Genomic DNA, 18,162 nt, shown 5'->3' on the forward strand with positions numbered 1-18,162 from the left:
CTAGAAAAAGAGCACGTTTAATGCTCAAATAATCGGTGTAAGAAGGTACAGATATTTAGATCAAGTTAGCTCTCTTTAAAAATAAGAATGATCTGGCATTCTATCCTCTTTACTCAGCAACGCCAGGGTGAAGCGTGGTTTAATTTATTAAACAACAAACCCCAAAAAAATTTTTTTTAGCTGGCTGCATAATGTTTCATTTTAGCCTAAAAATAATCCTGCGCCATTTTGTTGTGTCAAGCTACTGCCGAGCGCTTTCTGATTCCATAATGGATTTAATTAGCTTATATAGCGCCTTTTTCCGCGTGAACTTAACGTAAACACCACGGTCATCTATTAAAGTTGCGTTCAAATTGTAATATATTTATTCTGTAAGTAAATTTGTAACGTAAAGCATAATATGAAATATGTTTCTCACGGTTTCTCATTGAGATTGGTCCTTTATCTTGAATGTACTACTGTCAAAAACAAACAATATTTATGCGAATTACAAATTTATATTTTATATTTCAATCCCGAGATGACTTGATTCCTACTCTCAGGTAGAAATCTTAAAAAAGAGATAACTCCGCCTCGTAGGTAGTGGTTGGTGCGCTCGCCTACCATTTTTGAGGTCCTGGGTTCGATTCCTAGCAGAATGGACGTGAAGCGTTAATTACTGCAATATTTCATTATCACTAGACTGGAACCTGAAGCGTAATACTGATCACCTTATCTTCTATGTAACAGAATGATCTGATGCGTTGTAATTGGAGTGCCGCTACAGTGCCCTATGCACCATTCTTTAAATTATTTTTCTATATTAATACACTAAATTTATTTATCATTTATTTTTATGTGTAAATGGGGCTAGATTTCTTACCGTCCATGCACTCTGTAGCTGCAAGACGTGCTGTAATTAAGCTCCTATCTGTTGTATGTAATTTAAATTGATCTTAATTGGAAACGAGGAGCTAGTATCCCAACTGTCCATGCGCTCTGTAGCTGCAAGACGTGCTGGGATATTTATTTATTGTACAGCACCCTTGAGGTGATTTTTACAAAAATGGCGCTATATAAATTATCAAACTATATATATTTTGATTGATAATGATTTTGATGGTTACATCGTGTATGTGTATACAATGATTTCAACACACTCAGAATATTGTCAATATATATATTTTTTTGTAATTTTACAGGAATCGTTGTGAAATGGCGCATAACTTCGAAGACGTTTTGTACGAAGATGGCTTCGATATAAAGAAAGAAGAAATTGTCGCCGAAGATATTCTGAATGCAAAAGACTTCTTCAGCATAATCAGAGACAATGATTCCGATGATGACATAAGTATTGCCAATTTGAAAAAGAGCAAGAGATTCCAGCTTGGAGTAGAACGAGTCAATGAAGAATCTATTGCCAAAGTCAAGAAAAAAGGCAAGAAAGGTCATCAGAACTTTAAAAAGGAAAAGAAAAAATCCATAAAAGATGCCGAGTTACCGGAAGAAACATGGTCTTGTATTTATTGCTGTAAAAATTATAAAAACAAACACGATTTAAAACTGCATGTGCGAATGCACACAGGACGCGATCTCTTAGAATGTCCGCACTGCGATAAAAAATTCTCTATCCGATCTAAGCTCAAGTCGCATCTGAAAATGCACACGGGCGAGAGGCCGTTCCCGTGCGAATACTGCGAAAAGCGATTCGCCGACCGCAGCACACTCGTCAAACACGTTCGCATCCACACCTGCGATTTCCCGTACACGTGCGAGTTCTGCAAAAAGCGATTCATTCAGAAATCCGGGTATCTCGCGCACGTGAAAATTCACACCGGAGAAGACTTGTTCCAGTGCGAATACTGCGAAAAGCGATTCAATCGAAAATCAAGTCTCGTATCGCACACGAAGATGCATACGGGAGAAAAATTGTCACATTGCACAGTTTGCGATAAAGTCTTCACCGTTCAAAGCAAGCTAGATTCGCATATGAAAATCCATTCCGGCATCAAACCATTTCAGTGTGATATTTGCGAAAGACGATACACAGAGAAACATTCATTGATAAGCCATTATCGTTTGCACACGGAAGGAAAGCCCTTTTTGTGTGGGATTTGTTCGAAAGCGTTCAGCAGAAAAGTTTCGTTAGACCGTCACGCTTTGATCCACAGCGGATTCAAGCCGTATTCGTGCGCGGAGTGCAGTAAGAAATTCACGCAAAAGAGCCAGATGCAGGCGCATGCGAAGACCCACAGCGGGGAGCGCCCGTTTCTCTGCGATATTTGCGGGAAACGATTCCCGCGGAAGGATGCTTTACTTGCGCACAGGAAGACGCACACCTTGGGGGAAATCGTCAAGGGAAATAAGGATCTGGATGGCCAAACGCTGCCGCTTATATGCGATTACAATGGAAAGCCGCTGTATACTGATTTCAGTATAAAAGAAACCGATCAAGATAAAGTAAATAGCTTTCAAGTTTTTTTTATCTGTCTCGTGTCCCAACGGTCAGCGCGTTTGCCTACCATGGAAAAGATCTCCGGTTCGATATCCCAAAATAGTTGACATGAAATATTTACCAACAACTTTTTGACAACAACAACAACAAACTATCACGCCGTTTCTCCGTAGGGGTAGGCAGAGAGGATAGAACGCCATAACACTCTATCTTGGCATACAGACCTTGCTTCTCTACATTCATACATCTTCTCATGCACGCACACCGATTATTCCTACTTTTGACATGTCCATCTTTAAGTATTTGATGGACTTGATCGTGCCATGTCTTTCTCGGTCTTCCACGAGGAAAACGAGAAAACGATTTCTGCATCAATCAACATTCGCATCGTAGATCCTTTTAGCCGTTCTTTCGCTGTCCATCCACGCAGCACCCCTTTCTTGATTCTGTCAATAATGCGTGTCTCAGCCTTACACACTTCACGGATCTCGACATTTGTGCACCTATCATACATCGTTTTACCACACATTCGCCTGAGGGATCGCATTTCGACAGCATTCAACCTACTTTCATCATTATTTTTCCAATTCCATACCTCGCTCCCATACATTAGAGTTGGAACTAGAACTCCGTTGTGAACTGCTAGTTTAGCCTCCTGCAATAAACATTTGTTTGCCAAAGTAGATTTTAGTGCACCGTTCACCCTGTTCCCGGCACTCACCCTCCTTTCAATATCTTTCTCGGCCTTTCCGTCCCTAGTAAACATACTTCCCAGGTACACAAATTCTTCTACCTGATTCAGAATATCTCCGTTCACGCTGATCTCTTATTTAGTTATATTTTCATCCCTTTCAAAAACCATCACTTTGGATTTATCAACATTCATAAGCAAATGGCTTCCCTTGCATACAGCGTAGACTTTTGTTACCAAGAATTGCGGGTCTCCTTTGCTGCTAGCAAGAAGCGCGGCATCATCCGCATACAGAAGACCATCTTAACTAACCAACTCCCATTTTTAAATCTTTCAGTTCTTTCATACAGTTGATGATTACAAAATAAATCTTTAAAAGTTCTATTAATTTAAATGTTTTATTAAGTTCAATTTAAATTTTTTAATTTTCTATTAAATATTATATTTTAGATCGATTTGAATACGACGACAAAAATGATCGTCGACAATGGCGATATATTCAAAACAATCGACAAAAACGCGTACACTGTTGAAATCGACACGGACGCGCGCGACTGCGAAGACTACGTCCCCGCAGTCGACGAAGCCTCGTCGTCTTCCGACTCCGACACGTCGTCGGACGAGGACAGTTCTTCGTCGGGAGCATCCAATCTCATGATCGACGAGGGCCCGCCGCACGATGAGCCGGAGGAAAAGTGCGCCAAAGAGAAATTCGTCTGCAGCGTTTGCGGGAAAAGTTATGCCAAAAAATGCGGGCTTACGATGCACATGCGACTGCATACCGGAGAAAAGGTGATCAACTGCGACTACTGTCCCAAGGTTAGTGTAGTAGGAGACTAGTCTTTTGAAGAAAATTTTTTTTTATGAACATACCTCGTAGCCTCAGAGTAATAATGCGCTAAGCTATAGAGGAGCCCAAATGTAGGAAAACCATTCTGTGACTATTGGGTATTAAGTTAGCTACAGTTCGAAGCAAAACAAGGCCATACTCAGGTCGAGAATTGCTAAATGGATATTAATTTGCATTGTAAATACTTTTAAATATGTACCTGTGTATTTATCATTGCAGGGTTATTTCAATCTATTTTTCTATAATTCGCCTATATTTATTTTATAAAACTGAAAATACATGTGTGTGTTTATTTATTTATTCACAATATATTTATTGAGACAAATCCCAACTCCATGGAACCAAAGTCCCGTGTTGAGTTTGTTTGTTTGTCCGTCACATCTCCGAAACGGCAAGTCGTAGCGGCCTGAAGTTTGGACACGTCATTTAAGATGCGATTTCAAGGTTAACATTGCTATTTTCGAGTAAAATTTTAATCGACCTCTACTCGATAAAGACTCAAACTTTATAGGGATGCCTAGTGCAGCCCCGACATATTGCCCGTAATCAACTGTCATTATCAACAGTAAACATACTTTAATTCACAAATTTATCTCCTAAATTGAGAAAAAATAGTATCTGAAGTAAATACGTTGATATAAGGAAAGTTTTTAAGCAACGTAATACACGTGTCGGGACGATAAATGCCAAAAATCAATGTAAATCATGGGAAAATATTGGGAATCAATTCCCTGTGAAAACTGACTCCTTTAACAGCTTTGAGGCTCCTACTGCTGCAACTAAACGTACTGCAATTCACCACAGTGGATTTTTATTTATTATAACGTAAATATCCAAGTTATTTACAAACAAAGCCAAGCACAGCGACAAAGGCATCCGATAAAACCGTTACGCGTATGTTGTCAAACAAAACAAAATGGCCGCCAATTGGTTGCTAACCAACATCGCTTGCGTTCTCTGAAACATAGTGATAGGGCTTCTCTATAAGTTGACATATTATTACTCTGAGCTCGTAGCGCTGACCTCTATTTTTCAGAGTATTTCTCAAAATATTGAAATGTTTTTCAGGTATTTTTCGCGCCGAGCAAGTACTTATCCCACATGAACACCCACACGGGGATCAAACCTTACAAGTGCAATATTTGTGAACGCAAATTTGCCGAACGTCATTCTCACCAGGCTCACTACAGGATCCATCTCGGCGAGCGGCCGTTCCTTTGCTTCATATGCAGCAAAAGGTAATATTGCTTTATGGTGTTATTTAATTTATTTATTATACGGCGCAAGTGCCTTTTACAATATAAAATATACAAAATAATGAGTAAGTTAGATATACAAAAATTGAAAAACAATATTTAAACATGGGTATAAAAAGAAATATATATACAGGTGTTCTTTAAACCCTGTCACATCCGAAACCACGATGATCAGTATGGGCAAGAAGACATTTTAGAATATTTAAAACAATATTTAGAACGCAGACTTTTTTTTAAAAATAAAATATTTAAAAAAAACAAATGCTTGCTTACTTCTGTAGGGGAAAAGCGAGGGAGGCGTGGCCATGTGATTGATGGTGTATCAGACTCCCCTCTCCTTGCTTCTCCCTTGCAGGAGTAAGCAACCGTTTGTTTTTTTCAATATCTTATTTTTGTAAATTTGATTAGTTCTAAAAATTAATTTTAATGTGCCTGTAACGTACGCGTTACCACGATGAAAGTTTCGCCGGTTCGTCACCCGCGTCTGCCGCAGTCAAGCTTCCCGGCGTAAGTGGGAAGCCGCCCTCCCAGACAGAGCCAAAGACAAAGTCGGAAGGTAGGAGCACAGCTGCGCCGACCGCAAGTCAACCTCAATAGCCCTGAAAAGGACTTTCCACCCGGTCCAAGTGGTGCAGAGAGGCGAAGGCAGTCAGCAGGCAGAGCGGAGCGAAGAGCGAAGTGCAGGAAGGCGAACAGGACGGAGAACGGAATAAAACACGTGTGAACTGTTCAGAGTTAGGAACTCAACTGATTTAATATCTCCAATTGACCGCCTTATAAAGCGGTGCGCGTCGGGCTCCGTGAGTCGGCCATCCCACCCGCGCCGGCTGCCTCGGAGTGGTGGGGGTAATCTTTCCCCGCCACTCGCTACATGCCGCCGGCCGCAGGTGGCGTAAATACGGGCGCTCAATGCCCGTACGGGCCATTTCGTCGGCAGCCGCGACGCGCGCAACATGACATTTACATAATATATTTTTGTACATTTTATTCATTTTAACCTAGCTATTTTTCCCCGGTAATACTGAGGCCAGGCTCGAAAGTGACCATTTTATCTTTATTGAGAGCCCAGCCATCAGTTCTATACATTTACCGGGGATCCTTTCTAATTAATGTATTATTTTAATTTATTCGATTTTACGCGTCCGGAACACTCCCCCCGTGCAGCTAGTCTGTACTATTTTCCTGCTGGGCGCGTTGTTCCTCTTCCTTCATTAGTACGGCGATCTTCACCGCTGGTCTGGTGTAGGTGCCGTTGGTGGTCCGCACCTCGACGACTCGTACTTGTCCGTCAGCTGCTGGTTCTGCACGGGTGACTCTGCCGCGAGGCCAAGAATTCCGCGGCAGATTTGGGTCCATGATGAGCGCGAGGTCCCCGACCTGTATTGGAGGCGCGGGCTCGCGCCATTTCTTCCTGTGCGCCAAGGTGGGAAGATACTCCTTCAGCCATCGGCGCCAAAACATGTCGGCCATTTTCTGGGCGATCCTCCATTGCTTATGAAGGCAGGCCCCTTCTTCCCTTTTGTTATAATATGCCAGAGTTGGCTGTGTGTTGGCTGACCCGAGCAAGAAGTGGTTCGGGGTCAGCGGTGCTTCGTCGTTGGGCTTGGTTGACACATGCGTGAGCGGGTGATTGTTCACGGTGTACTCTGCTTCAGCCAATATGGTTTTGAGGGTCTCCTCTCTTGGAGCCTGCTCGTTGAGGGTTGCGTGGAGGGCTCGTTTTACAGATCTCACGAGTCTTTCCCACGCTCCCCCCATATGAGGTGATGAGGGTGGAATGAATTTCCACTCAATTTTGCGAACTGTAAGTTCGGCGAGCATTCTGGGGTCCGCCAGGAGCTCGTCTACGGCCTGTTTCAGCTCTTTGTCCGCTCCCCTGAAGTTGGTAGCGTTGTCCGAGTATAACGTGTGTGGGCAGCCTCTGCGGGCGGCCATCCTTCTTATGGCCATTATGGCGGAGTCGCTTTCGAGGGACGACGCTAGCTCCAGGTGGATCGCGCGTGTGGTGAGGCAGGTGAACAGTGCCCCATAGCGCTTTTCTTTTCTTCGGCCGTTGGTGATCATCATCGGCCCGAAGAAGTCAAGCCCGCAGTGCGTGAACGGCGGCGTCCTGAAGGCCAGTCGGGCCTCAGGCAGTTGCCCCATCAGCGGGGGTTGGGGCCGGCTGCGCAGCATTTTACACAGCGGGCACCATCGTGTTATCTTCCTCACAGCCCCGCGGAGTCGCAGGATGAGGTAGCTGGCTCTCAGGTCGGCGATCGTCCTCTCGACTCCCGGGTGGCCACCCTTCCGGTGGCTGTGCGTGATCAGCAGCCGGGTGTATGGGCAGGTCCCGTCCATGATAGGCGGCGCGCTGCAGTCCTCTGCGAAGCTCTGTGCCGCTTGGATGCGCGTTCCCATCCGGATGACTCCCTCTTTGTCTAAGAAGGGTGCCGCTGCATGGAGGCGGCTGTGCGGCGGGATAGGCGCCTTTCGTCTCAGGAGCTCCAGCTCTTCTCCGAAAGCCGTCTCCTGGGACCGCTTCAGCAGCATGATTTCTGCGGCCCGTGTTTCTGAGGCGTGAAGTTCAAAGGTCCCCCCTGGGGACGGTAGGGACTCGTGGCGGCGGCATCGTGCGATGAATCGCAGCACCCATGCCGTCGCCCTGACGAGTCGGGTCCACGACGAGAAGCGCTGCACCTGGGGTAGGGCCTCCGTCCGTCTGATGTGGCCCACGAAGTGGCGGGGTTGTTTCCGCTCCAGCGTCTTCTCGTCCGGTTGTTGTAGTAACTTCTTCTCTTTCGGCCAGTCGGCTTCCCCTTTTCTCAGGAAGCCGGGGCCTCCGAACCATAGTCCCGACCTCGCAAGGTCGGGTGGGCCCTTGTCGCGGGTCCCTATGTCGGCTGGGTTGTCCTTGGTGGGGACCCATTTCCAGTCCCGTACGTCTGTGAGCTCGTCAATCTCGCCCAGCCTGTTTGCGACGAACGTGCTGTACCGCAGTGGGTCGGTTCGCAGCCAACACAGGACCGTGCTCGAGTCCGTCCAGAACACGGTTTGGGTGATGAGAGCTCGACTCTCTTTTTTTATGGTGGCGGCCATCCTTGCCGCTAGTAGCGCTGCCTGGAGTTCTAGTCTAGGCACTGACAGAGGCTTTAGGGGGGCCACCTTGCACTTCGCCATTGCGAAACTTGTGGTATCGGCCCCCACAAAGTATGCCACTGTGCAGCATGCCTGCTCTGACGCGTCGCAGAACACGTGCAGTGTCACGGGTTCTTTCTGCCCTTGCAGCGAGCATCTCGGTATTGTACAGCCGTTCGCTGCCAGCAGGTCGCGCCATTCCAACCACTTTTCGGCGTGGTCCGGTTGCAGCGGTTGGTCCCAACCTGTGTTTGTCCTCCAGATGGCTTGCAGCAATATCTTCACCCGTATCGTGAGGCACGCAATGAAGCCTACTGGGTCGAAGATACTCATGGCGGCGCTCAACATGCCGCGCTTGGTGGGTCGCTCCGGGATGGCTGCACTTTCGGCTCCGTGCCGAAATATAAATAGGTCGCTCTTGGGATCCCATACGATCCCGAGGACCCGCTCCGTCATTACTTCTTCCCCTATGGTGACTGCTGTATTGGCCCGGTCGTCGGCCTTTACTTCTTCCAGGACATCTGGTTTGTTTGAAGCCCACCCGGTGAGCCGGAACCCGCCATTGCCGAGTACGAGGGTAACATCTCGTACCAGGCTTGCAGCTGTTTCTTCGCTGTCTGTGGCGTCTAGGTAGTCATCCATGTACATATTGTGCTCGATCGCCTCTGCTGCGGCGGGAAATTCTTTCGCGTGTGCTCGTGCGACTGTGTTTCGCACGAATTGCGCGCTGCTGGGTGAGCACTTCGCTCCAAACATCATGGACGCGAAGACAAACGTGTCGGGCTCCTGCCCGTCCTGCGTCCGCCATAGGAACCGCTGCGATTGCTGGTCGGCTTCCCGGATTCTTATCCGCAGGAACATCTCCCGTATGTCGGCCGCGATGGCTACTCGTCCCTCTCTGAAGCGGATCACGTTTCCGAGGAGGGATGAAAGCAGGTCAGGTCCCGTCAGTAGATGGTCGTTCAACGCCGTCCTCTGGAACTGGGCGGCGGCGTCGAACACGACCCTTATCTTGCCAGGCTTGTTGGGGTTTGTCACCGCGAAGTGGGGCAGGTACCATTTGCGCGAATGGTGGGCGTCTACCTCCTCGCGGCTTAGTTTGACGGCGTATCCCTTTTCAATGTAGTCCGCCATCTTGGCGCGATATGCGATCGCCAGTATCGGATCCTTCCGTAGTTTATTTTCCAGGGAGTGCAGCCGCTTCATGGCTGCTTGCCGGTTGCAGGGCAAAGAATCTCCGTCTTTCGCCCACAGTAAACCGGTCTCCCATCGTCCGGATGGTAGTTGTGTGGTTGAGCTGCTCATGAGCTCCGCCGCTCGCACATCTGCGGCGCGGCAACGTTCCAGGGTGGTTACACCTAGCGAGTCAACGGTGAAGCTCTTCTTTACCAGTTCCGCTAAGTCCCTTTCACCCTGGCCGTCTGGGGTAATTCAAAGGCGGGGTGCACAGCCCCGCCGTAGGTGACGGCTCCTAGGGCCGTCTCGATGGTTAGCCGCCCGTCCTCTTGTAGGACTGGCGGGCCTGTAGATACCATTAGGGTGGCGTAATCAAGACCGATTAACATCTTCGGCTTGATGCCTGGCCCGTGTGTCTTGGTGCTCTTTCGGTTGCGGTGCGGCAGATCCATGACCCGCACCGTCTGTGCCTGGACACCAAATTCTTTGTTTCCTTTAACGAGGATTACGGATACACGCTGTGACTGTAGCGTGTCCGTGTTCCCACTGGCACCGATGAGTCTCAACTCCTCGCAGGCCCCGGTGGCGCCCACTGCACGGGCGACATCCTCCTCGAGGAGAGTTACCGATGAACCCTCGTCTAGTAGTGCGTGGATCTCCATTGACCCACGCGGGCCCTTCAAGGTTACTGGCACTACCTTGAAGGTCACTGGGACTTCCGTCCGCCTTGTCAATAAGACTTGCTCGTTCGGCGTACTGTCCACTCTCTCGCGGTGTAGCGACCGATGATGCCGCCCGTGGCACTCGTCGCACTTCGCCGCTTCACAGGTGGTCGTTTTGTGTCCCGGTTCCAGGCATCCGTAGCACACGAACTTGGCACGCACAATTGTCCACCTCTCCTCTACCGTTTTCCGGAGAAACTTCCGGCATTGTCCGAATGCGTGTCCACTCATGTCGCAGAACAGGCATTTTTTGTCCTGAGTGAGAAACACGTGCCTTTCTTGGGTACGCCTTTTCTCCACTCGGGCGGGTTCCGTGCTGATCCCGATGCAACCCGCATTCGGTATTGCACCGGTCAGTCTCGCTAGCCACAGTGCCAGATCCCTGGGGGTAGCTTTCCTCACGGTATCCGCTCGTGACATAATCCACATCATCCTCTCGACTCGTGGCAGCTTCTGAGTCATCTCGGACAGAAGCTTCGGGGAGGAGAGGTGGCTTCCATCGAGGCCCTCTACGGTCGATACGACGTTTCTTATCGCGACCGCGTAGTCCGTCAGGGCCTCCAGGGATGCGTTGTCGGCCAGTTTAGGGAGTTTTCTTATCCGCTCCAGTACTCTGTCCACGACGATCTCCGGGTGTCCAAAGGCGGCCTCTAACATCTTCACAATGTCCGGCACATTTCGGGGATCTACCAGCAAAGACGACACTGTGGCCTTGGCCCGTCCTGTGAGGGCTCGTTGCAGACGGAGAATGTTCTCCGCGTTTGTAAGGGAGCACATCTGTGTCGATTGATCAAATTGCGCCTTAAATATTCGCCATTCTAGCGGGTCGCCGGAGAATTGCGGTAGATCCCTAGCGCCGGTTTGCCTCGCCATGAACGTGTGCCACTCCGGCGGCTGTCTGTATTTCGTCACAGGCTCGCCGGTGGCACCCGGCGGCATGTATTCCGTGGGTAGCCCCTCTTGTACCCACGCGCTCACCGGGTCACGAAACTCGTAGCCCCCCAGTGGTATAGTACGTGCCGCTACGGGCTCGCCTGGCCCGGCGGCGTAGCGTACGTCGGCGTCCTCCCTTCGGCTGTGTGCGGGTGGCGCCTCATTGTCCCGATGCCGCTCATTGTAGCGGCCTTGTAAATGTGCGTTTGTCGCTCCGGCGTAGGCCGGCTCAGCGGCGTAGCGTGTGTTGGCGGGCTCCTTCATCCTGGAGTCCGTCTCTGCGACCGGGTGCCTCCGTGGCACCCCGTCTCTCACCCGGCCGCTGTCGTAGTGGCTCGGCGGAAATGTGTACGCCGCTCCGGTGTAGGCCGGCTCAGCGGCGTAGCGTGTGTTGGCGGGCTCCTTCATCCTGGAGTCCGTCTCTGCGACCGGGTGCCTCCGTGGCACCCCGTCTCTCACCCGGCCGCTGTCGTAGTGGCTCGGCGGAAATGTGTACGCCGCTCCGGTGTCCTCCGGATCAGCGGCGTAGCGTGTGTTGGCGGCCTCCTTCGTCCTGGAGTCCGCCTCTGCGACCGGGTGCCTCCGTGGCACCCCGTCTCTCACCCGGCCGCTGTCGTAGTGGCTCGGCGGAAGTGTGTACGCCGCTCCGGTGTCCTCCGGATCAGCGGCGTAGCGTGCGGTGGCGGCCTCCCTTGCTCTGAAGGCTGCTTCCGTGTCGGCGACAGGGCGCTTCCATGCGGCCCCGTCTCTCACCCGGCCGCTGTCGTAGTGGCTCGGTGGATGGATGTACGCCGCTCCGGTGTCCTCCGGATCAGCGGCGTAGCGTGTGGTGTGGCGTGCGGCGGCGGCCTCCCTTGTGCTGAAGGCTGCTTCCGCGTCGGTGACAGGGCGCTTCCAAGCGGCCCCGTCTCTCGCCCGGCTGCTGTCGTAGTGGCTCGGCTGCTGGATGTACGCCGCTCCGGTATCCTCCGGATCAGCGGCGTAGCGTGCGGCGTGGCGTGCGGCGGCAGCCTCCCTCGTACTGAGGGCTGCGTCGGTCCTAGACGCGTCTGACGTCAGCGGCAGCGGCTTGTGAGCCGGTTCCGACGTCCCGTGCGATGTGAGGTCCCTCTCGATGGTGGGAGTGAGGGGGGTTGCCATGTCTCGTCTGGCGTCCTCTCTCGCGTTGGCGGCCTTCAGCGCGGCGATGATCTCGTTGAGGCTGCTCACCTGCCTCTCGTGATGCGCCTCGCGTTCCTCCATCTGTCGGCGAAATGTCGCCGATGAGATGGACCGCTCCGAGGGTGCGGATCCCTCGTCCGAGTCCTTTTGTTCCTCCAGAAGTCCTTGATGAGGCTCCTCCTGGCAGTCGTGTGAAGGCCCTGGCTGGGGCTCCTCCTGATGTGCTCGTACAGACCCCGGTTGGGGCTCCTGAAGCTCCTCTTCGTGCTCCGTGCCGGCGTCTCGACGCGTTCCCGAACGCGTCGACACAGGCGATCTGTTGACCGGCATGCTGTAGGTGTGTTGTAGACTGGAGACCACTGGCGACGATCCTTAGCTCCGAAGGACCAAATGTAACGTACGCGTTACCACGATGAAAGTTTCGCCGGTTCGTCACCCGCGTCTGCCGCAGTCAAGCTTCCCGGCGTAAGTGGGAAGCCGCCCTCCCAGACAGAGCCAAAGACAAAGTCGGAAGGTAGGAGCACAGCTGCGCCGACCGCAAGTCAACCTCAATAGCCCTGAAAAGGACTTTCCACCCGGTCCAAGTGGTGCAGAGAGGCGAAGGCAGTCAGCAGGCAGAGCGGAGCGAAGAGCGAAGTGCAGGAAGGCGAACAGGACGGAGAACGGAATAAAACACGTGTGAACTGTTCAGAGTTAGGAACTCAACTGATTTAATATCTCCAATTGACCGCCTTATAAAGCGGTGCGCGTCGGGCTCCGTGAGTCGGCCATCCCACCCGCGCCGGCTGCCTCGGAGTGGTGGGGGTAATCTTTCCCCGCCACTCGCTACATGCCGCCGGCCGCAGGTGGCGTAAATACGGGCGCTCAATGCCCGTACGGGCCATTTCGTCGGCAGCCGCGACGCGCGCAACATGACATTTACATAATATATTTTTGTACATTTTATTCATTTTAACCTAGCTATTTTTCCCCGGTAATACTGAGGCCAGGCTCGAAAGTGACCATTTTATCTTTATTGAGAGCCCAGCCATCAGTTCTATACATTTACCGGGGATCCTTTCTAATTAATGTATTATTTTAATTTATTCGATTTTACGCGTCCGGAACAGTGCCAATATGTCTTCCTGGTTATGACCCTGGTATGCTGATCATCGTGGTATCGGATGTGACAGGGTTTGAAGAACACCCTATACGTGTATGTATGTCAGCATACAAAAGACATAAAATGAAAAAACAGCAGATCAGTAGCATAAGTAGCTTTTGAAAATAATTTGTTAATCGTTACTATAGAATGTCATGAAATATTTATAAAGAGATGATTTGATACCTGGGAAGTATGTTTGCTAGGGACGGAAAGGCCGATAAAGATATTGAAAGGAGGGTGAGTGCCGGGAACAGGGTGAACGGTGCACTAAAATCTACTTTGGCAAACAAATGTTTATCGCAGGAGGCTAAACTAGCAGTTCACAACAGAGTTCTAGTTCCAACTCTAATGTATGGGAGCGAAGTATGGAATTGGAAAAATAATGATGAAAGTAGGTTGAATGCTGTCGAAATGCGATCCCTCAGGCGAATGTGTGGTAAAACGATGTATGATAGGTGCACAAATGTCGAGATCCGTGAAGTGTGTAAGGCTGAGACACGCATTATTGACAGAATCAAGAAAGGGGCGCTGCGTCGGTTTGGACATGTAGAGCGAATGGACAGCGAAAGAACGGCTAAAAGGATCTACGATGCAAATGTTGATGGATGCAGAAAACGAGGAAGACCGAGAAAGACATGGCACGATCGAGTCCATCAAATACTTGAAGATGGACATGTCAAAAGTAGGAATAATCGGCGTGCGTGCATAAGAAGATGTATGAATGTAGAGGAAGCGAGGTCTGTATGCCAAGATAGAGTGTTATGGCGTTCTATCCTCTCTGCCTACCCCTACGGAGAAAAGGCGTGATGGTTTGTTGTTGTTGATTTGAATTCACAGAGACTCGAGTTAAAATGTCCATATGAGAGGAGAGAAAAAATATATTTTTTAAATTTAAAAATAAAGTTACATAGTTAACATAATACACTATTAAGACATAATACATACATTATATCTGTTATTCATTGTTTTTATGAATGAAATAATATTATTAAGTTCGTATAAATATAATATTCACCAACCAGCTACAGAAAGTGGCTTGGTGGGATTTTAGTTTTAGTAAAAATGTAACAAGTGAATTTTTTATTAAATTGTAAAAATGTATAATTATACTATTAAAATAAAATTAAAAAAAAAATTAAAAAAAGATCTCGAATCTCTGTGACTTTTTCCAGTTGAATGTTGTTTATTGAATACGGAAATAAAATTGGAGATTTATTTCTACAAAAAGATAATAGTTTACATTTGTCAACATTTAAAAACAAAGCAGTCATTTTCTTGTGGATCTTATCTTATCATGTTATGTACACATAACACCAAACTGTTTGCAAACTCTATTCTATACTCTGGACAACTACTCCAGGATTTGGACCACATCAATGAATGGACCAAAAACTGGCAGACAGAACCATATTGATATGAATGTGAAAAAAGCTTGGAATGTATGTCACGATAGACGTGTGTGGCGGTCCATCCTCTCCGCTTCCCCGAGGGGAAATACACGATGGTACGAGTAGTATGACAACAATTAATCCTTTTACTTTTCAGATTTACAAAGAAAATTTCCCTGGACCGTCACAAGCTCATCCATTCCGGCGTGAAGCCATTCTCCTGCGCGACGTGCGACAAGCGCTTCACGCAGAAGAGCCAGCTGGTCACGCACGAGCGCACGCACACCGGGGAGAAGCCGTTCCTGTGCACGTTCTGCGGACGCGGGTTCAACCGCAAGGACGCGCTGCAGACGCACTCGAGGACGCACACGCTCAAGCACCTCATGGCGGACGAGGCGTTCAAGCGCGGCGGAGGCGCCACGGTCAGAGACAGACCGTTGATATGCCCAATGGATGAACCGCAGACCAATTAAACCTTCCCTTACTGTGCCAAAGAGAGAGATTGTATATTGGAAAAAATAAACATTCATAGGCAATTGCTTCAATTCTTATAGTTGAAGTCAAATGTGATAATATTTTAAATCTAATTGGTTAAAACATTTGCTTATTCTCGCAGCAAGAGCGAGGGATCACCCCCTACGAAACTCGGAGAGCTACTGGAGCTCTACTGGCGTCTGGCAGAAGTTCTGGCAACTTTGCTATTCTCTCGCCCCCGAACATAGGTACCTCTAACAAAAGTGAGACGTAAAGAGCATGCGAGACAATTGAATATTCGGTACTCTTTTACTTCATACGCCGCGACATGCAACACATTGGTAAACTTTCGATTGCACGGGTGGTTTACTCCGATTTCTGATATTCAATGCTTTTTCTGTGTCTTCTCAACGAGGCGGACTTATCTTCGTTTGATATCCTTATTCAGTACTTTTACTCGAGCAGCCATCGCCAAGAGAGCACTCGGCCAAGATTCTGGTTCTATTTCGCGCACAGAACTGTATTCTTCATCCGTCTGCACACAGACAACGGGCATTTTACAAGCGAGAAAGCTGTAAATGTTCACCACAAACTGTAAATGTTCTCATGTACATAATATGTAAATAAATATATAAATTTAAGGAATAATCATAAAATCTTTTCAAAAACATAAAATATATTTTAAATAAATTCCTTACAATTCCTTAACAGATAGGTTACAAACATTTATAATGCATTTCTCAATGGCGCCTCCAGGAGTCACAAATTCAAATAAATAATACGGCTTAAACAACTGGATGACCCAGCCGAGGCGCAGCGTCAATTTCTCCACAAAATAACTGTTCAAGATTAAAAAATACCGGCCATTGCAGGCTGGATCGCCGACCCTTTCGCAGCAGATCGAAAGATGTCCATTTTGTTCGGAGAAATTCAAGACCCTCAAATGTAACTTCTCGTCTTTGAGGGCGGGAATCTCGAAGTTTGAATTCGCAGCCAAATAATGCTCGTGTTGCCACAGCGACAAAAAAGATTTCTGTTTTTTCAATAATTTTTGCAACCGACTGGCGACGCTCCCCGAAACGTATTTTTTTTCCGCGTTTTAGGCGGTTCAAACAATTTGTCTCTTTTCGAGGCGTCGTATGAGATTTTTTCTTCCGAGACATTTTCCTCAATTTGGCTTGGTTTTGAAGGTCCTTGCGAAGATTTGAAACTGGCTATATTAACGATTTCGTCGCTTATTTCATTCAAACTCGATTCGAAATGTATTTTCCCAGGTAAATTGCTCGACTGCGAACTAATTATTGATTCGATATTTTCCAATATCGGGGAATCGCTAAAATTGATGGACGCCTGAGAAAATTCGCATTCAAAAATTTCATTTACAAACACTTTAGGAGAAAACAGCTGTTTTTTAACAGGAATCGCATAATTTTTCAAAGTATTTTCAATAAATTCACTACGTTTTTCGTTTAAAATCTTATCACTCACTTGAACGCGTCTTTTCTTGTTTTTCAAACATATAATAACACTTTTTTCACTTTCGCCAGAGGAACAATAGTGTTTTTCAATTGGCAACGCGCCATTACGCAAATTTTCATCGAGTTCACTTGTTTTTGACGGGATTTTATAAAGACTTTTATTTGCAAATTCAATTCTTCTTTTGCACCGGATGATGGGCGACAAATCGCAATTTCCAATATTATTCGTGGACTTTTCGTTGAAGTTTAACTTAACTTGGCTTCTCGGTATGACCGGAGAAGTTTCTTCGACATTTTTGTCTAACTTAACCTCACAAATGTTCAGTTTTAATCGGTCACTTTTACGCTTATTTTTAGCGCTCCCGGAGCACGACTTTCCCGTTTTTCTACAACCGTGATCCTTGTCCAACTGATTTTTCATCCAATTGTTCACTTTTTCATTTGCGTCAATGAGAGAAATGACTTTTTTCTTGACATTTTTAAACGATTTTGACATCAGCTTCTCAGATATGTCTTCGCTACTGCTGCTCCACGAAATATCAACTGATATGCCATCATTTACTATCGTTGTACACGTTTTTTTAATTGTATTTATTGTTTCTAAGATCTCAACTGAACGGCGATTTAATCTCTTTTGACGGGACATGTTTGTTTACTGACAAACTGAAATATTGACATGACAGATAGTATATGTTCCAAATCGTAAAAACCGTCACTGATATTCCAAAACATTACAAATGATTTGACGTAAATACGATTCGAAACCTCAAAAACCTGTAATCGAATGCAATGTTTACGTTTTTTAGTTTGTTTTTAAACGCACAAAATGGTTCATAGGTCACTAAATTCAGTAACTAAGTATGCTTTAAAAAATAACGATATCATTCGAAGCTATTTTCATTTCTGATCAAGTTGTGCTAGAGCGTAAAAAGTACTGGGTGTAAGAGGAACACGTATTCCTGTATTTTTTCCCTGGATTATAGCACTAGAGCAATGATTTTTTGGCACACGATAAATATGTACCATCGGCGTATCTTGATTGTTTCGCTTATTTGATAAATTGTTTATATATATATATATGTTTGAATAATTTATATAGTGCCATTTTTGTGAAAATCATCTCAAGGGCGCAGTACAATAAATAAATATCCCAGCACGTCTTGTAGCTACAGAGCTCATACACAATAAAAAATCCAGCCCCTATTTACATGTTTTTATTTTATTTTATTTGACAATGAAGTTTAAGTGATATTTTAAAAATAAAAAATAAAAAAACTTTTTAAATAGAAGTAAAATTACAACAAGTCTTGCAGCTACTGAGCGCATGGACGGTTGAAA

The 18,162-nt window shown here is 47.3% G+C and overlaps 1 protein-coding gene across 1 annotated transcript; it reads left to right on the forward strand.

The window, feature by feature from the left end:
- Positions 1-212: 212 nt before the first annotated feature.
- LOC148277775 (uncharacterized) lies at positions 213-16,021 on the forward strand. The gene is made up of 5 exons (XM_088232411.1): positions 213-371; positions 1,182-2,439; positions 3,576-3,944; positions 5,044-5,213; positions 15,030-16,021. Exons 2-5 carry the CDS (start codon positions 1,195-1,197, stop codon positions 15,343-15,345), a joined length of 2,100 nt encoding a protein of 699 aa, XP_088088537.1. The 5' UTR covers positions 213-371; positions 1,182-1,194; the 3' UTR covers positions 15,346-16,021.
- The last annotated feature ends 2,141 nt before the right edge of the window (positions 16,022-18,162 follow it).

Source organism: Micrasema longulum, unplaced genomic scaffold (assembly GCF_059751315.1).
Source record: "Micrasema longulum isolate JH-2025_06_02 unplaced genomic scaffold, ASM5975131v1 h1tg000982l, whole genome shotgun sequence".
In the NCBI taxonomy this organism is placed as follows: domain Eukaryota; kingdom Metazoa; phylum Arthropoda; class Insecta; order Trichoptera; family Brachycentridae; genus Micrasema; species Micrasema longulum.